The sequence below is a fragment of the Orbicella faveolata genome, unplaced genomic scaffold (assembly GCF_042242905.1).
Source record: "Orbicella faveolata isolate gen_17 unplaced genomic scaffold, um_ofav_v1 contig_14, whole genome shotgun sequence".
Classification (NCBI taxonomy): Eukaryota; Metazoa; Cnidaria; class Anthozoa; order Scleractinia; family Merulinidae; genus Orbicella; species Orbicella faveolata.
Genome location: NW_028301541.1, coordinates 16,835,094 through 16,856,125, shown reverse-complemented (window position 1 = coordinate 16,856,125; position 21,032 = coordinate 16,835,094). Strand labels below are relative to the sequence as shown.

Here is a 21,032-nt window from a genome sequence, read left to right as displayed (position 1 = left end):
TGCTGGGAGAAGAGAATCATTCTCATAACTTTATCTCTCCATGTCACAATGTCCTTTTAACTTTAAACAAAGCATTCAAAGAAGAAATGTTTTAGATTTTTCGATCACTTTAAAGATGATATCCCTGCTGTGCAGATGACTTTTTGTGGGAAAACCCGATTTCGTGTGGATCCCGTGGAGCCGGTACACCTACAGCATGTCATTCCCTTAAGCTTTTCTTGGAAGGTTTTCTTGACCAGAGCATACACAAATGGGTTGACAGCGGAACTGGAGAGTGTTAGCATATGAATAACAGCGTATGCGAGTTCACTAACACTGAGGGATGTCAAGTAGTCTAAGTTGTACGCAAATAGGTCAGGCGCCCAACTGATTCCAAATATGGCAGTGACGGTTAGCTCCATTAAAGTGACTCGCTTCCCCACTCTTAGCACGCCCTGTGTGCAGAGAGAGAGAGAGATAAATCCAGTTAAAATAGCAACGAATGAATCGGCAAAGTAATTTGAAAGTAAATTGTCAAAAAAAGGCCTGCAAATGGTGTCATAGTATCGCAATATTAATGGCAATGTTTCAATCAAAATATCGTAGGGACAATTAAGTTATTGACAGCGTCAGTCACAGGTGAGGATTACAATCTCTATATCAAACTTTGTCTATTATCATGAGTTGAATTTTGTAAATCGATGGGCCTTTTGTTGTCCGTCACAATGCGAATGTCAGACATGATGTCACAGTCACACTGTCACGATCTTACTCTCACAAAAAGAGCGTGACACTTGAACATAATGTGCCAACCACATTCTGTCATAATCATTACGGTTCTTGTCGAAATAGCTGCCCCCCCTCCTCCCCCCCCCCCCCTACTTAGCTGGCGAGGCCTTGGTACGCGGAAAAGTTCGATTAGGGCACCCATAGAGAATCAAGAAGATCAAAACTGGCGTACGGGGAGAACTTTCATTGAGGCTTACCTCTTAATATCCATAGACTAGAAAGGAAGAAATACTCCGAATTTTCTTTCCCGCCAACATCCTAAGATTGACTAAAAGAAAAATGTTCACGTATTGAACTTCTTTGCTTAATACTTACCCTCTGTTGGAAAGTGAGTTGATTCTCAGGATCACGTTTGAGCCACAGGGTGTACACGATTCTGGAATACAACCCACCTATTATTGCCATGGCTACAACTACAATGGCTGACCAGTACAAATAATAGGCTTTTGGCATCCATTCTTCAACCATCCACACACAGGAATTGTCCGTTACGTTTAAGGCCAGGAACAGAGGTATATGGACTATCAATGAAAAGATCCACGAACCGGGAATGATCATCTGAAATAGGAACGTGTTATGCTTAATATACCGATTCAGTTTTCTTTTTCATACTATTAACCATCTGCGTAGACATACTAAAAACACGTTTCTTCTTAATAATCACTCTATAGTTACTAGTAATCACACTTTGTCAGTGACGCACCTTTAGTTTACGCTTGGTAAGTTTGCCAATGTTACCAACACAATAGTTTACCGCAAAATATCGTTCAGCAGCAATTGCAATCAAAGTGACTACCGAGGAAATTCCAGTAATCCATGCCAAGCCTCCACCCGTCATCAATTTGCATAAAACTGTACCGGCCATACCATCTGGGTGGGTGGAAGTGAGCCCGTGGAGTGTTTGGGGTAATAAAGGTTGCGTACAGCATACCCACTACAGCCAGATTCACTAGTAGATAGTTGATGGGAAATCATGGAATATCATAAATACATACATACTTCAGTTAGGAGAAGATGAAGAGTAAAAGAGTCAGTCCTTCAAATATACTCGAGTTAATCCATCTCAAGTTATTTTTAGATCACTCCTGGTTTCGGAATCCCTTGGGGGTCTGAAAAAGGCACTCCTGTGACGCAGTTTTTGCTCAGGTACACAGCCCAAATAACTGTTTTTCAATCGTTTTTATCCTGTACAAAAATATCGATATCAACGCAAGCTGCATCAACGCAGGCGATGTTTAGAAATATTCTGATCGGGATTACCTTAAGAATAAGGCCTTTATGAGTGACTTACTCTCTCACTCTTCATTTTGTCTTGCATAACTTCAGAAGAATGGCTGACCTGGACAGAAGCATGGTAATATTATCTACTTGTGCGAATGTACAAGAACCGTGGACATTACAAATATTGCTAGGAATGTAAATCCTCCAATGGACTTTCGTATTAAGGAAATAACTAATTTTAACCTTCACGAATGCATTGTTTAGTTGAAAACGGCTGAGGTGCCTGAGTTGTACATCTTATGCCAGCTGAAAATTCAAATCCGTGAACATGTAATCTAAGAACTTTAAAAACTTTTCTCCCATGTTCACATCAGGCTATGTAAACCACAAGCTAACCATGCAATTTCTATTTCACTGCTATGTGAAGTCGCTGTAACAACCTTCGGTAGTGTTTCAAACTGGCTGTGATATTCTAGTTATTTTAGTTTTAACATACCTCATGTCTCGATGTTTCTTTATGATCGCACAAACGAGGCAATTTCTAACGATGTCTACGATGACAAGTACGGAGTGTACCGTTGCTATGGCAATGCCATATGATTCGATCATGACTGAATGTTGTTGCTGATGTTACACAGTCGCGAGGTCTGCTAGGTTTAATGAAGAGATAAGGAGGAGTGAATTCCTGATAACTAGATGATTATTTGTGGATACTTGACATGTGAGAAAAAACGGAAGTGCCAAGCACTGATTATTGAATATCTGATGAATATTTCGTCTGGTAATGTTACCTTGAATATAAATTAAGGAGATTGAAACTTCATGCCTTCATTACATCACACCATATGATTGCGTTAGTTTAAGTTCTTTTTATGATGATTATCTGATCCTGTAAGTTAGTAACGAAGGACATATTATGCAGTATCTTTGATGGACTTTGCTCCCGTTACAGGGACACATGTGCATCGAGGAAACAAAATTGCAGAAAAAGAAAAACGAACACGTTAGGAGACCAGGCCGAGCATGTAAAACCTAACCTGTAAATCCATGTAAATGGCACCGTAACCACAATGCGATGGAACAGTTTCCATGTCATGGTCGGTATACGTATAGCTAAGCAGTTTCCTTCGCGCATAACTTTGAAACAAGGTACAGACAATGAAGAACCTAAGATGACATTTGGGGGGCAATTGTTTCAAAATGCATAGCGACCTTTTTCTGAGGGAGCGTGGATTATGAACATTAGGTGATTGAGTAGATTTGCCGCCATGTTAGATTACTTTAATCCTACTGTCTATGACGCTTCTTCCTATCTAAGTCCAAAAAATGATGGCGCTTGCTAGATCAAAATGCACTCCCTCACTCTCATAAGTTAACCGGTCTAACAGGGGGTTTATGGGAGACACATGTTTTTTTTGTTTTTTTTGTTTTAATTCCGCTAACTGTAACGCTATAGCGCCCTGCCCCGCTAAAACGCCTGGTTCTGTTGGATAGCTAAAATACGCCTAGCTAACAAATTCCAGATAGACAGAAACAAGGTGGCTGTAGCCATTCTGTCCTAGAAAATCATGCGCCCAATTGATAACCTTTTCTTGAATCAGGTGAAAAAAAATAGGTCTTCAATGAAATCGAACTTTGTCGAATCTTTACCACACAAGCTTGGATAGAATAATAGTGATGAGCTTTTCTCAGTGCTCCTATTTTTGAAAGATTGTGAGAAGCAAATGTCCTTACCTTTCTCACGTTGAATGCATATTAAAAGCGATCTTTAAAATGGGATGGAGAAGGTATCTTGACAATTCAACTCGATTCCTTGTCTATACTTATCTTGGGTTTTTAAGACTACAGACAGTCTTATCATTTTAAACATACGAACATGTACTGCCCACCTGGCAGCAACATGAAAAAGAAAAAAAAAAAATTAAAAGACTAAAAACTAGAATTTTTCTTTTTAAAAAATAGACAAACTCCAGGTAGCAAATTAAAACCAGCGCTGCTTAAAAGAAAAAAAAAAAAAGAATACTGGATCGATGCGTATGTAATTGGAATTTATTTAGTCCTGCTTAAACTATTGCTTTAAATACATGACCTCTTCCTTATTTTATACATAATAATAAACATAATGATTATTGCTAGAAATTTATGCTTTATTCAAAGATGTTCTAACATGAGATGATGCTGATCAGATATACGACAGTTTTAAAACAATAGATGGGAGATATGACGCAGACAGTTTAATAATAAGAATTGAAAAGAAGAATTTTCATTTAAAACCTGATTGACACCTGACTTCGATATTCTCGTATTGGGATATTTTAATATAAACTGTTTATCTTTGAAAGTATGGTTTAGTTTGTCGCTCACCATTCGACGCCATTCTATACTGCGCGGATAAGAAGGATAGTTACAGCAGAATGGCGTGAATATAAATTGCAGTATAAAGCTTCTGGGTAGCATTGTTGTTTACGATGTAGCCTTTTTTAAAATGATTGTCTTTTCACGAACTGAGTTTGAACTCATGTAGATTAAGAAGTTTGAATCCACAGGAACCACTATTTCTATTTTAGATATAAAAGACTACCATCAAAAAACTGGAGTACTAAAAAAAATAGATCTCCTCAGCGGCAAAAGTTCCACATTCCGGTCAGCCGGTTAAACCCTGCGAAACATTTTGTGAATATTTGAGCGCTATCGAGCGCTTCCAGGTTTAATGACAGAGATAAATATGTATTGCCTGCTGCTCGTGTTGCTGCAACATTTCTTATGCAAACCTTCACTTCTGGTTACAGAAAAATCTACTACCGAAATTCCTGCTTCAAACTTTTTCTTGTGTTGCTACAACTCGATAGGAACGCGAAGAAAATGGTTTCTATTAATTTTAAGAAACTCTTGATGGAAAAGAAAAGAAATCCACTTATTTATTTGAATGATTAAAATTCACGTTCTCTTTGCCCGCTTCATCATAATGTCAGCAGCTTGGGAAATTCTGTTCCTCTATCGAGTTGTCGAGGTACAGCTTTTAGCGAACGTGTTCTTACAGGGTGTTTCCTCATTGTTACATTGTCCTACGATTATTATTTGCTTAAAAAATTTTATTCAAGTCCTGTTTTAGCAATTCTTTTACTTCAATATGTTTCACACCTTTAAAACAAAATGATTTAATACAATATGCAGATAATATCTACCAACTTTTAGCACATTTTTTGATATTTTAAAACCTATTAATGAAATGTCTAAAATCTTAGAAAATAAATGCAAAATGACAATCTTACCTAAAACACTTCACTTGTGGACAATCGGAGAAGTTGAACGGTAATGTTGTAGCCAGTCCAAAAAAACTGCTATCACTGATGTCATCGCAAGAAAAGGATTATGAAGGACAGCAGTTCAATAATCATCGTAAGAAAATTTATACAACTTGGACCACGTGATTACCAGCCGGTGCTCGTTATGTTAAGCCCCGTTCACACCACGCCGAAGAAAATTAAAAACGCAGCTTTATTGCTATCTTTAGGCCAACTGTCCACACTGAGCCATCACGAAAACGGAGCCTTCCGAAAATGCTCTTCAAACCGGAGGAATTTGAAAATGCCTTCATTGCGCTTTAGTTTGGAGGGAAATTATTTTGAAAACAGGAGCTTTTCGAAAATGATGATGTCCCGATAATCCAGTGATTTCCCTGACCGAGTTTTCCTCAAACACAAATCCAAAATGACCGGTGATTTTTGCGTTTTCAAATTTCTCCGGCGTAATGTGAGAAAAAACGCAAAACGTTTGATGCGTTTTCAGGGTGAAACCTCCGTTTTCAAATTTCTCTGGCGTATTGTAAATGGGGCCTTATTTAAATAGTCATCATAAAAAAAAAATGGTAGCAAAATTAAAAGCTGTCTGTATTTTCATATGAGAGTTGCATCAATTTTCTTTATCATTTGAAACGTTTTGACGCTTAAATTTCTGCATCCTAATAGAATCGCAGACGTATTGTAAAGGCAGGTTTTGGTAAACGGTTATTCAATCATTAATAACGATACTGCGAGCAGTTATTGAGCTCAGCATGCGAAACTGACAACCAATCACGTATAGTACCTAGCTTTATAATCCATCGAATATTTTCGTTTGCACGCGACTGGTGTAAACGCGTCACGTGACTGAATATGCCCAGCTAAAACTGGGGAATATCCGAGTGATATTCCCCAATTTTCAGATCACCCGTGTTGAGAAAAATATTAAAGGAAGTATTATTAAAGGAAAGGATAATAAAGATAATAAATGCAATAGCCTCCATTTGACTGTAAAAAATGATCACATATTTGTCCTTGGACATTATCTGTTCCTCGGAACTGACAGTTTTCCTCTAACTTCACTCTCTGGGTTTGCTTCTCAGAACAGATAATGTCCGCGGAAAAATTTCTGAGCAATTTTTTCGCGCCAAATATAAGCCATTGGTTATATCTGCAGAGGCATCGAACATATGCAACAACAACAACAGACAAAACAACAAAACTTTTATTTCACCTCAGATCTAGAAATAATTTATTACAGTAATTATTATTATAAATTAAAAGCATAAATGATAGGGGTGCTGGTACCCATAATAACGGAGGAGGGTGCACGTGTTCGTGAACGAATAATAAACACTAATTGATGTAAATACATGAATGATCATGCAGCTCTTACATACACAACTTAAGCAGCTGTGATGACATTAAAACCTGAAAATATTTAGACCAATGGCCTGTGAGTTATTTATTGGTGTAAGACAACTGGGAGCCGGTCGCGCTGTGTGTTTTTAATGTGCATACCTATAGATGTGATATGCTATATAACCTAATAAGCGCTTCCACCCCCCCCCCCATTCCAAATTCATTAAGCACCCTCTTTATACAAGCTAAGCGTGCCCATAGCGACAGTGTCATTTAAGGCATTGACAGTTAATAGAGTAATTAGATGAATGAACTATGGATGGACTGTGAAGCAATATTGAACATTATGAAAGTTCTTGAGTTAAAGGTTCTGTTTTTCATTAAAGAACTGGGTCACATCGTGATATTTATGAAAAACGAATAAACGCTCCCTCTTCCAATAAGTGAACTCCCTTAAACTACCAAATGTAAGTAGCGGTCCCGACGCTAAATTGAAGAATTGCAATAACGTTCCTGCCAGATCTATGAAAGGTAATACTCCTGTAAAGTTGCCTACCCTGTGAGATTCCCTTCTCTTGCTACTCAGAGAAAGAGAGGAAAATCGCTGTCTCTCAAGGCAGTTTAAAGTGCTAACGTTTATCATAACTTTGTCTCTCCAATCTGTATAATGCCGTCACATTTTCCTTTAATTACAAAAAGGCATTATTAAAAGGAGAAATGTTTTTAGATTTTTTGATCACACCAAAGTTGATGTCCCTACTGTGGAGTTTAAATTTTGTTGGCAAACTCGATTTCGTGTGGATCCCGTGGAGCCGGTACAGCTACAGCATAACATTCCTTTTAGCTTTTCTTGGAAGGTTTTGTTAACCAGAGCGTATACAAATGGGTTGACAGCGGAACTGAACAGTACTAGCGTATGAATAACGGCGTATGCATCTTCACTGATACTGAGAGATGTGTTGATGTCTAAGTTGTGCGCAATTACGTCAGGTGCCCAACAGATTCCAAATATGGCAGTGACAGTTACCCCCATCAAAGTGACTCGCTTCCGCACTCTCATGACGCCCTGAATATATAGAGAAAAATACAATTAAGATAGTAATCAAAGTGGCTGTGAGCTACTGAACTTGGAAAATAAATTATGAAAGGGTGTTAAGAGGCTCTGCTCATTAAGGAACTAGTTGTGATTTGAGGGCAGTCTAGCTTTCTAACAAGCCCATAAACCCTTTTTCTATTCAGGGGTGTGTTGTGATATTTGCAAAATGAAAATGTTCAACGTTAAGAATCTGTTTGTTAGTCAGACCTGCCTACACGTTTTACATTACATGTATCTGTACAAGCCTTCCTTGTGCTGTAGTCAAAAATGGCAAGATTATTTTGTTTGGTCAAAAGTGAGGTACAGACTGAACGAAACTCATCAGCCTGCGGTACGTAAATAAATAATTAATACTTTCGTTATCGGTAACTGATGTCGAAGAGTTCAGTGTGATAAGTGCTGGCTCGCCATGCGAGACATTGGAAGTTCGAATCCTAGTGGTTACTGCTGATTTTTATTTCTTTTCTTCTTCATTGTTTTTTCTTTTCTTAAAACTACCGAAAGGTAGCGTTTTTCTTTCCATTTCTTGTGTTAAAAAAATCGTCTGAAGCCTTTAATCATTCGTTTATATCAATTGCTTTCGAATTCACATATCACGTAGGTTTGTGACGAAAAACTACGAAGACTTTCCCTGAATCGAATCGCTAAGCATGCAAGAACCATAAGTATTTTCCTTGCAATGGAAAATTCGTTCTACCTTCTACCTCTCGAAAATAACTACTTGATACGCTGCAAGCGACTGTAAAACGGTCTTAGACGGCTGATGTTCGACACCCGGGGGGACTCCTACATGATAAGGTCGGGGATGCTCGTCGTCTCGGGTAAAAATCAAGGATTCTGGTCTCACTTGGGATGTTGATGACGAAAGGTCACTATTTTTAGCTGTCAAAGTAACCTTTAGAGTGCACCCGAGGAAATAATAAAAGAAACGCTCTCATTTAATTTCTGTTTTTAGGCTTGATATCCGCTAATCTCTCGAGTACGCGAGTCGGGTCTACAAGTGCGCGGTATCCTCTCTTGAACAGTGGCAAGTAATCGAACCTATTCGTTTTAAGTGGTATATTTTAGGGGTCTAATGAAGCTCAAGCAACGTCCAAATTAATCTCCCTTAGGAGATAAATTCAAATTTTCCAACGAGCATCCCTTGCCTTTTCATATGGGAGTTTCCCCCCCCCCCCCCGGGTTTCCAAATGTCTAACGGGAAGTGAAAGAGTGAAGGAGTGAAGGAGTGAAGGAGTGAAGGAGTGAAGGAGTGAAGGAGTGAAGGAGTGAAGGAGTGAAGGAGTGAAGGAGTGAAGGAGTGAAGGAGTGAAGGAGTGAAGGAGTGAAGGAGTGAAGGAGTGAAGGAGTGAAGGAGTGAAGGAGTGAAGGAGTGAAGGAGTGAAGGAGTGAAGGAGTGAAGGAGTGAAGGAGTGAAGGAGTGAAGGAGTGAAGGAGTGAAGGAGTGAAGGAGTGAAGGAGTGAAGGAGTGAAGGAGTGAAGGAGTGAAGGAGTGAAGGAGTGAAGGAGTGAAGGAGTGAAGGAGTGAAGGAGTGAAGGAGTGAAGGAGTGAAGGAGTGAAGGAGTGAAGGAGTGAAGGAGTGAAGGAGTGAAGGAGTGAAGGAGTGAAGGAGTGAAGGAGTGAAGGAGTGAAGGAGTGAAGGAGTGAAGGAGTGAAGGAGTGAAGGAGTGAAGGAGTGAAGGAGTGAAGGAGTGGGGAGGAGTGCAGGATTGGAGGAGTGAAGGAGTGATGGAGGGAAATCGTTCCAGGATTACAACTTGGAAAATAATAAATATTTTCCAAGTTAACAAATGAATCAGCAAAGTGGTTTGAAAGTACGATTCCTGGAAACAAGATCTGTCACTATGCACGCGTGCATAAACTTGATGTACTCTCGAATTCACACGGTAACATTTCTTTAACAGTGCTAATATATAATCGAGCTACCTGGTGTTATCAATAAAATAACGAAATAAAAGTTAGATCAAGGCAGAAAAATTTATGCGATGACACAATTAAGGCAAAATTAATTTGCGCCTGGTGTTGAGATCTTTACTGATATTGATCTAGAAGTGCGGTCCTGGGCGCGTACTAGTTGCCCGGTAACTGACTTAACGGGATTAAGGTCTTAAGAGGTTTTACATATTTTTGGCAGACTAAAAATATCAGTTCCTCTTAACTAATAATAGCTGGATCGCAGACTGAACAAGCCTTTTAAGTATGGCTGACTGTTAGGATCGAGAAACGCCGGTCAACGACCCATTTGGCAAATCGCTCATATTTTGCCCAAAGATACCCTTAGGTGACCTAATTCTAAAAATCATATTATAAGGTTCCAGCGAATTTTTATTTTTCAGAAATTCGCGAAAATTTGAAAGCGCGGTCAAAGTGCGGTTTTTCGTGTAATAAAATGACCGAAATAAGGTGCGAGGACGAAGCGCTGCTAAAGTCTTAAAATAAATTAAATTGACTTCAAACTTCACACAAATGTGGAACAACCACTCTAATTTATTCCTCGTTTTAAACTAATCTCAGATATGTTGATATAGTGGTTTTCCAAACCATTTTAAAAACACCTATGAAGCGTGTGAAAAATAACGGCAAAATATAGGTCATGTTTAACAGCATAAAAATGCACCTGGTACCTCACTTTCCGATTATTTTACTTTGCAGCCTTAAAATATCATTATTAGACATATACCATGCCAAGTTTCATGCTCGAACTCGCAGTATTTCCCTTTGAGAAAAACGAAAATCTATGTCAATGTGTTGGGCGCAAATGACACAACAATTATACACAAACAAGAGACAAATCAATTTCAATAGCGAAAGTAAAAGACTATCATTAATCAATTCAATCAATTAAGCAATTCACTGCTATCAGTAGAAATATAATGTCCTCATAATATGTCCAATACATAAAAACTGTTTTTAGACGTTTTCGATCTTTGTTTAATTTCCTGTCCGCCGTCATGTCTAGTTTATCATCGCGTGTATTTCCTCAATGTCAACAACACTGTGAATGGTTCTCATAACAAACGCACAGAGGTTTCCTGGAACCTCGATGTTTTCGATTCACCAAAACGCTTTAAGTTCGTTAAGACACAATAATGGGTCAACTTGGAATGCTGTTTAGCATTAAGGACGTTAAAGGACTGTAAATTAATCGAGTTGAAATATCTTGAGGCAAATCAAAATCGCGCCCTTATTCTAATTGCTAAACAGCCGATCTCCGTTCAAGTTCAAGAAGTCGAGAGGTTAATTCGGCAATGTATCACCGGTACAACAACAAAATCAAACCGAGGGCATCAAAAGTGTAAGTTTAAAAGTGTAGTGGCAAGTTCGAAGTAAATTTCGCCTATATAAAGTGGGAACAAGAAGTGAAACGGTCTGACCCGAAACAAATAAACGAAATATTAATACGACTAATTTAACCCGAAAATGTTGCATACCTAAAAGCTGTCGATTCCCCTCAATACCACTCCACATTGCCTTAAAGAGGCCAAGCTTTCTGCTGTAAGAATCAGGGGCCGCATGAATCTGTTTTTATTATATCGGCAACCATGCTGCGTGGCTGATATTCGAGACTCAGTAAAACTTGTCACACAACCGTACGAGCAGCCCAGTCACGCTTTCACTGCTTTCGCGAAAATGTTCAACATTTCGCAATTACAAGTTTTAAGTAGTGACAGTAGATTGAAATGCGCTTTTTAAAGCTGTCCTATCCAGGAGCAATTATTTCTTGTTCTTGAATGGCTTTTAGTTGTAGCTACAGTCGGGGAGGGGGGGGGGGGGGGTACTCCCGGAAATTTCGAATATCTGTATGCCGTGGAAGATTAAGTGGTCTCTAGCTCTTAACGCCAACACTGAAACACCACATGATTCTCGAAGTATCACAGGGATCACTAAGCAAAATAATTTTGAGTTTAGCTCCGCTGAGTCAGATACCTGTTGGCGCGCATATTGCATTGACCGTGGACAGGTGGAAAAACAGTTAAACCGGAAAAGCCTGTTGCACATTGTAATTCAGCGTTGTCCAACACGCAATCGGTCTGGTTGTAATGCTAATCGTATTTGATAGAATCTCAAGTTTTCTTTCGACACATACTCACGTACTGGGGTGGTGACATACTACTAGATGGGCGTGGCCGGGAGCCACGAGTCAAGTCAGTCAACTCGCAAAGCTCAACCGAGAAGAGTGATAGTGAACCACTGGTGGAAGGACTGCAGATTGTCCCTACGCCTCATCCTAATAGGCCTCTGTGTTATTCTAATGAACTGATGCTGTTACAATGATACTATTTAGCTTTATGAACATGCTAATGGACAGGGGTTTCTTTTGCAATTTAGTCAGACATCGCTCTTTGTTTATTTCTGCTGGAAGCCTCGTTCTCTGAAGGAGACTTCAGGTCATTTTGTAAAGAGGTGCGAACACTGCGACCTCAACATCAGTGCCAGTATCAACGGGTGTGACCGAGGAAGCGTCTGGTGATGTTTCCATGGATAGTAACCATGCACGACAGGGTGTATTAATGCCTTCAAGGCAGCTGCATTCGTATCTTTCATAGGCTGTCTACTTTAGAGAAGCACTTGTCACTGGAGAAATGTACTTAGTCTCTGGAGAGACATTCCCTTATGGACTTAGCCAAAATGTGCTACAAACCCTGCTTGGAGCAAGCGTTGGCGCTTAACTCAAAGCCACAGTACGTCACCAAGAAGTCCTTGTTGCTTTAAAAGGGGGTTGGGCTCTCAGGGCAGTCAATGACAAACAGCAATCGTATCTCATGGCAAAATCCCGCGTTGGTCAAACGACAGGCCGAAAGCTTGACGCCGAAATGGTGGCGCGGGAGATGCGCAGAGCCCGGGGCCCTTATAATATTCGTCTTTTTCAGGTGCTAGTTTTTGTCTCACAAAGTGATGCTCTGCGCCAAAGTGATCCTGATGAGATGCATGTTCAGGTATCTGAAGAGGAGAGCAATTTTAGTCAGGTAAAGGAAGTTGTAGAAATAGTTCAGCTCCAGCATCCTTTGGTATACGACCAGCAAGACCCCTGTGCCTTGGCGATGGAGGGTGGCCTAAAGAACCTGAAACTGCCTATGCTACGATGCGGGTGCGAAGACATGGGATTAGATATACCTCTCCCATTCGTGCGCGGAATAGCTCCATACTCAGCGCTTGTGAAGTATTTTACTAACAACTGCACTTGCCGGAAGTATTCTTAGGAACTGTCGATGTTTGACTTCTTCGGTATTGAGCAAACATCTCTTGCCGGGGGAGGAGGATCGTCAAATTTTTGTAGAGAGGGAGTGGGAGTAGAGGAGGGAGATCCTTTAGAGGAAAAACTAACGGCCGAATCGTCTCAACCTCGTTCCCAGCGAATATGGGAACGACAGGGTGGTAAGATGAGAGACTCTGGGAACGAGGTTGGAATCGTCACCCTTTCCAAATTCGCTGCAGCGATTAATTTGCCTTTATCAACTTAGAAACAGATGATCTAACGTACTTTTTCCGACACTGCGCGCAAGCGCAGCGCAACAGTGCCCTAACAAACTAATCACTCTAGAACATCTGAAAACATAGATCTCGCGAACAGCTTACTTTCCTTAAAATAGTTTTTCACAAAGAACTACTTATTAATGATTCTTTTATACTGCAAAAGAAAACCTTTACCATTAGCATGTTCATAAAGCTAAATAGTATCATTGTAACAGCATCAGTTCATTAGAATAACACAGAGGCCTATTAGGGTGAGGCGTAGGGACAATCTGCAGTCCTTCCACCAGTGGTTCACTATCACTCTTCTCGGTTGAGCTTTGCGAGTTGACTGACTTGACTCGTGGCTCCCGGCCACGCCCATCTAGTGGTATGTCACCACCCCAATACGTGAGTATGTGTCGAAAGAAAACTTGAGATTCTATCAAATACGATTAGCATTACAACCAGACCGATTGCGTGTTGGACAACGCTGAATTACAATGTGCAACAGGCTTTTCCGGTTTAACTGTTTTTCCACCTGTCCACGGTCAATGCAATATGCGCGCCAACAGGTATCTGACTCAGCGGAGCTAAACTCAAAATTATTTTGCTTAGTGATCCCTGTGATACTTCGAGAATCATGTGGTGTTTCAGTGTTGGCGTTAAGAGCTAGAGACCACTTAATCTTCCACGGCATACAGATATTCGAAATTTCCGGGAGTACCCCCCCCCCCCCTCCCCGACTGTAGCTACAACTAAAAGCCATTCAAGAACAAGAAATAATTGCTCCTGGATAGGACAGCTTTAAAAAGCGCATTTCAATCTACTGTCACTACTTAAAACTTGTAATTGCGAAATGTTGAACATTTTCGCGAAAGCAGTGAAAGCGTGACTGGGCTGCTCGTACGGTTGTGTGACAAGTTTTACTGAGTCTCGAATATCAGCCACGCAGCATGGTTGCCGATATAATAAAAACAGATTCATGCGGCCCCTGATTCTTACAGCAGAAAGCTTGGCCTCTTTAAGGCAATGTGGAGTGGTATTGAGGGAAATCGACGGCTTTTAGGTATGTTTTCTGCAACATTTTCGGATTAAATTAGTCGTATTAATATTTCGTTTATTTGTTTCGGGTCAGACCGTTTCACTTCTTGTTTCCAATTCATATAGGCGAAATTTACTTCGAACTTGCCACTTCACTTTTAAACTTACACTTTTGATGCCCTCGGTTTGATTTTGTTGTTGTACCGGTGATACATTGCCGAATTAACCTCTCGACTTCTTGAACTTGAACGGAGATCGGCTGTTTAGCAATTAGAATAAGGGCGCGATTTTGATTTGCCTCAAGATATTTCAACTCGATTAATTTACAGTCCTTTAACGTCCTTAATGCTAAACAGCATTCCAAGTTGACCCATTATCGTGTCTTAACGAACTTAAAGCGTTTTGGTGAATCGAAAACATCGAGGTTCCAGGAAACCTCTGTGCGTTTGTTATGAGAACCATTCACAGTGTTGTTGACATTGAGGAAATACACGCGATGATAAACTAGACATGACGGCGGACAGGAAATTAAACAAAGATCGAAAACGTCTAAAAACAGTTTTTATGTATTGGACATATTATGAGGACATTATATTTCTACTGATAGCAGTGAATTGCTTAATTGATTTAATTGATTAATGATAGCCTTTTACTTTCGCTATTGAAATTGATTTGTCTCTTGTTTGTGTATAATTGTTGTGTCATTTGCGCCCAACACATTGACATAGATTTTCGTTTTTCTCAAAGGGAAATACTGCGAGTTCGAGCATGAAATTTGGCATGGTATATGTCTAATAATGATATTTTAAGGCTGCAAAGTAAAATAATCGGAAAGTGAGGTACCAGGTGCATTTTTATGCTGTTAAACATGACCTATATTTTGCCGTTATTTTTCACACGCTTCATAGGTGTTTTTAAAATGGTTTGGAAAACCACTATATCAACATATCTGAGATTAGTTTAAAACGAGGAATAAATTAGAGTGGTTGTTCCACATTTGTGTGAAGTTTGAAGTCAATTTAATTTATTTTAAGACTTTAGCAGCGCTTCGTCCTCGCACCTTATTTCGGTCATTTTATTACACGAAAAACCGCACTTTGACCGCGCTTTCAAATTTTCGCGAATTTCTGAAAAATAAAAATTCGCTGGAACCTTATAATATGATTTTTAGAATTAGGTCACCTAAGGGTATCTTTGGGCAAAATATGAGCGATTTGCCAAATGGGTCGTTGACCGGCGTTTCTCGATCCTAACAGTCAGCCATTCTTAAGTATTCAGAGTATTTACCAAGGTGAAGACATTTCAAAAAACAGAGAGAGTGATATTTTGTTTGCGTTTGTTTTCCATGGTTACTGCTTGGTGGAGAGTATTCACTTAACAGCAACGCTCGAACAAGACGTTTCCAGAATGTTCGGGCACCAGAAAATAATTGAAAAAAAACGTGGCTATCTGCAAGTTTCAGTCATGAGCGTTCATTTGAACACTTCAGTAGCTATCGTCAGAGCAGCCAACGAAAAGCGTTCACATATTGATCTTGTTTCTCAAAGTAGCTTCGTCATTGTTTGCGCAACTTAAAAATTTAGCCTGACATTTTTACGTCTGTTGTTTATAATCCGTGTCAATCTTCTCCATCCCTAACTATCACTGTTGCTCAACGGTATCTCTTTCGTGTTTTTCTATCTTAGTAAAATGCTATTTTTAGGTTTTCTTTCAATTTATAGATACATTTGTAAGTGGCCAAAATAACTCAGATTACGGTGACTGATGAGCTCCCTTACTACTTACCCTCTGTTGAAAGGTAAGTTGATTGTCGGGCCCATGTTTGAACCAGATGGTGCACACGATTCTGGAATACAACCCAGCCATCAGTACTATGGCTGCAATTACGATGACTGTCCAGTACAAAATATAAACTTTCTGTATCCATTCTTCATTCAACGTACAGGCATTGTCCTTTACGTTTAAGACTAGAAACAGTGGTATGTTGACTATCAATGCGAAGATCCATGAACCAGGAATGATCACCTGAAACAGCGAAACGTAAAACGTTAACATAGCAACGCAAATACTATTTTAAACCTGTTCCGTTAACGCTTCTTTTAGGGATGCTTTTCAAGGAGTAGCAATACGCATCACACTGGTGATGTGTTAGATCAGTAGACATGGTTTGAAAGCTTTCTTTGTAACTCTATAGTTGACAGTTATTCCCCGTAATACTGGTCGAGGTTGCTAGTGGTTAATTTTCGCCGAGCCGGCGACATTTCATCAAAAGGAATTGTAAAGTATTCTTGCTTTTGAACCCACGCCGGGGATAGCCATTCACTCATTCAGAATGCGTGAAAAAAAGAAACAAAAAACAATGCACTGGTTTGGTATATGCTAATAGTACTAATTGAACTTTGTCAGTGACTCACCTTCAGTTTATGCTTGGTAAGTTTGCCCATGCTACCAGCAGGGTAGATTACCGCAAAATATCGTTCAGCGGCAATTGCAACCAAAGTGACTACTGAGGAGATTCCAGCAATCCATGCGAGGCAGCCACCCGTCACCGATTTGCATAAAACTGTACCAATTGTTCCCCCTGGGTGGGTGGGAGTGATCATGAAGAAAGTCTGTGGTGTTACAAAGGTCGCATACATGGCATCCGCTACAGCCAGGTTCACAAGTAAATAGTTGATGGGAGTCCTGTGGAATATCATAAATCGAGAGATGATGAAGGGTGAGATAATTAATTCTTCTAATAGAACTCATTACAAAGGTAATCCCTATTAAATTATTTTTAGACCATTTCAGGCTTCGAAAACCTCAGGAGGGCCTAGAGAGAAGCACTGCCGTCACCTGGACGGCACACGCAGCTTCTCATTAATTGTCATCCTCCACGAAAACATCCATGTTACGCGCGTAGTGACATTATTCAGAATTAGGTTCCATGTCTAAAAATAACTTGAGAGAGATTACCTTAAGAATAAGGCCTTTATGAAGGACTTACGCTCTTACACTTTATCCTCTCTTGAATAACTTCAAATGGCTGAACTAGATTGGAGCATGGTAATATTATCTACATCTGCGAACATACAAGAACTGTCGGCATTAGAAATATTGCTTGGAGTGTAAATGCTCCAATGGACTTTCGTCTTAACGGAAAACCAGTTTTAAACGTTCCGAAGTCGCTGTTACGTTGTTAAGTTAAAAAAAAGTTTATAATTTAAAACGGTTGAGGTACCTGAGTTAGAATTCTCGTACTCCGATATAAGTTGGAATACCTGAACTTATAATTGAAGAACTTTCAAAAAATTTAATCTCATTATAATTCTCTTAAACGTTCTTCCATGCTCACATCAGGCTATGTAAATCTCAAGCTAACCATTTTCTATTTCACTGTCATATAAAGTTGTTGTGTAAGCCTTTAGTAGTGTTTAAAACTGGCTGTGACAGTTTAGTTATTTTAGTTTTGACATACCTCATGTCTCGATGTTTCTTTATGATCACACAAACGAGACAATTTCCAACGATGTCAACGATGACAAGTACGGAGTGTACCGTCGCTATGGCAATGCCAGATGTTTGAAGTATGACTGAACGTTGTTGATGATGTTACACAGTCGCGAGGCCCTCTACGTTTAATAAAGAGAAAAGGGAGAATGAATTCCTGACAGCTTAGATATTCACTGGTTTAATGTGAGAAGTAGTAAAAGTGGAGAGGAAGCATCATACTTTCATCATTCGCCACCTTAAGTTTATGGTTTGATAATTTTCTAACCACGTAATTTAGTAAAGAGGCACATCAGTTTTATGAAGTACACTACATTGGTTTTGTGTCAGTTACAGGGGCGCACGTGTTGCAAAATGTATGCAGGCGTTTTCTGAGGGAGCGCGAATTATCGATATTAGCTTAGCTAGCGATTGAGTGGATTTGCCGCCATGTTGCATTGTCTCAGTGTTACTCCCTATGGCGTTTTTCTCTTCTGAAGCCCAAAACAAAATGGCGCTCGCCTGATCAAAATGCGCTCCCTAAAGTCTGAGCCCGTTTATAACAAGCGACTAGTATGTGATAAAAATCAACCACTAACGTAATATCTATCATTGATGAAGTAAAATTTTTAACCACTGTTCTTACACTGAGTAGGCATCAAAAGCCAACGACAGAATTATAAAGAGAAGCTATCTTGAAAATTCGGCTAAATTCCTCTTTTTGTGTTTCTAAAACTACAGACAGTCTTACCATTTGAAACATACCAAAATTGTCCACCAGGCAGGGAAATGAAAAAACAACAAACAAACAAATAGAAACACACACACATATATACGGGAAAAAAATGAGAAAAAACAAAGGGAAAAACAAACAAACAAACATAAACAACAACGACAACGAAAAAAGGTCCTCTAAGTAGCAAATTTTATCGAGCGCCCATAAAAAAAATTAAAGGGTCAATTTTTTTGGAATTTTTTTGTGCCCCTTGGTTAGGCCATACATAACAATGACCATGATAAATAATTGTTACAAATTTATACTTTATTCAGGGCTGTTCTAAAGTATGATGGTGTTAACGACAAATAACGTCATTTTAAGCAATAGACTGACCATGTACTGCAGACATTTTGATAATGTGGATCGAAAACGTGAACTATCATTCAAAACCTAATTTACAACACCAACTACTCACAGAGTAGATTGACTACTGACTTCTATTTTTCGTAGAGGAAAATTAACTGTTTTATTTGTCTTCCGTCATTGTAATTACAATGGGCGAATCAGGAAGAGGAATAGTAACAGAATGGAATATGTTCCCTTTGTTTTGCTTTCTTACTTGGCTTCACACTAGAGCTTGTAAGTATAATCTAAGTGCACTTGGAACATACTTTGGGTGTGAATGCGTAAAATGTCCTTACTTGGACTTTACTTAGTGACCATGGAAACGTTCGTAGTTCAAAGAAGCCGAAGTGCGCCGCCAAGTATGATGTACGCCACACTTGAGAACGCGCTTGACCAATGGGAAAGAGAAGCCAACTGAAAGCGATGTACAGCGTGGCTACAATTCTGATGAACGAACAGACGACCAACTTGTACGTTCAATTTCATTTTCATAGACAGCCTAAACCATCGCTTTTCGTATCACCCGACGCCAAATGCGCCTCTGCAAATTGCAAACCAGCTACTGTTTGAAGTTTCAAAGAGGTCATTTCTTTGCACCTGAACAACTCGGTTGACCATCGGACGAGTCACACGGAAATGCATTTTCCCTAGCGCATCCATGTCTCGGTTAGCTAAAGCCCTACAGCTATTTTTTGCCGAAAACCGCGTTGTTGAGCCGTTCTAGAGAAATACAGAAGATACCGTTTGTTCCTTTGTGTTGCTTTGATATGATCTTTAGCAACAAAGCAATTATATGCATATCTTCACGATTTTCCTGCCGAACAATCGCATTTCTGATATGCATGTCTGATTTTACAGCGAAAATGCTTCAATTAATATATTTTGTCATCAGTTGTGTAGCCAAGTGTTCACGAACGAATTTTAAATTGTGCCGATTAAGAAGTTTGCCAATATTTTCAGTGAATCCTGCCTTGGCTGAGTTGAGGATAAATACTTATTTATTAACTTCAATTTGATGTGAGTAAATTATCGTCAGAGCAAAGTAATATATTTCCTTAGCCGGTCTTAGTCCAGGGCCGGGTGCTTTTACTACTGTGTTGTGTAGCATGTGCAGTTTACTGTCATAGTCAATTCTTTCAGATCATCACTCAAATGCTCATATTGATAATATTGAGCGCGGTCTCTAGCTACAAAGGTATTGCCCTTATAGATCACATTTCTGACTACAAAATACGAAAACTGTTCAGAATGTTGGGCGGAAAATGCAAGAAAATCTATTGAGCAGGACGAAAATGTCGACGAAAGTGTTGGAAAGACAAAAGTTTTAGCTACGAATGAAATCGTTCAGTTTGCATGCTAAATTGGTTTCACTCAAACAAATGCAATGAAAATATAATGATTAACCATTTGGTTGTTTGATTGTTCTGCACGCATGTCAAGAATCTCGTATTTCTCACCTTTACAAGCCGCTGCGATCACTTTGTTTTTGGCTTTCGCTGACGACATGATGAGTTGGTCTAAAATGATATCAAGAGTGATATTTTGCCTGATCTACAGGAAACACCATTTCTGTGTTAGCTATAAAAGACCGCCATGAAAAAAGTCGAGTAACAAAAAATACATATATTATCCTTTCGGTCATTCAGGAAAAAAAAAAAAAAAACAAGAACAGTTGTGAATATTTGCCCGCTATCGAGCGCTTCAGGGTTTTAATGGCGGTGATAAATATTTCCTGCTGCTGGTGTTCTAACAGCTTTTCTAGTCCTCCCAAACCTCTAAAAATGTACAGGAGATTTCTACAACGCGATAGAAAAGCGAAGACAGTTTTTGCTGTTTCTTTTAGGAAACACTGGAGCAAAAAGAAAAGAAGTCACTCGTTCATTTTGATTCTCTAAGTTTCAATCAACTCTTTGCTCGCTTCATGCTTATGTCAACAGCTCTGGCCGGTACCTTCAGTTGTGTTTCCGTAGATTTCTAGAAGTACAGCTTTAAGCGACCGTGTTCTTACTGGATGTTTTTTTATTGTTTTATGTTATACGATTTTTATTTGATTGAATATTATTATTGAAGTCTTGTTTTAGCAATTCTTTTGGATCAATGTTTTCATACCATTCTAAAAAACCTATTTAATACAATATGCAGACAATACCGAGAAACGTTTGCTAAAGTTAAGAGATTCTAAAAACCATTATTTACAATATCTGGAAACTTGGA

The 21,032-nt window shown here is 39.3% G+C and overlaps 2 protein-coding genes across 2 annotated transcripts in view; both read right to left on the bottom strand.

Annotated features, from left to right (window-relative positions):
• Positions 1-21,032, bottom strand: part of LOC149114267 (pyroglutamylated RF-amide peptide receptor-like) — a 60,606-nt gene that overhangs the window by 22,078 nt on the left and 17,496 nt on the right. The window lies entirely within an intron of this gene.
• On the bottom strand, positions 6,841-20,324 carry LOC149114269 (orexin receptor type 2-like). The gene is made up of 5 exons (XM_089287343.1): positions 20,276-20,324; positions 17,685-17,799; positions 16,639-16,909; positions 15,981-16,249; positions 6,841-7,714 (listed from the first exon to the last, which is right to left on the bottom strand). The coding sequence occupies exons 1-5, from the start codon at positions 20,322-20,324 to the stop codon at positions 7,369-7,371; spliced, it is 1,050 nt and encodes a 349-aa protein (XP_089143469.1). The 3' UTR covers positions 6,841-7,368.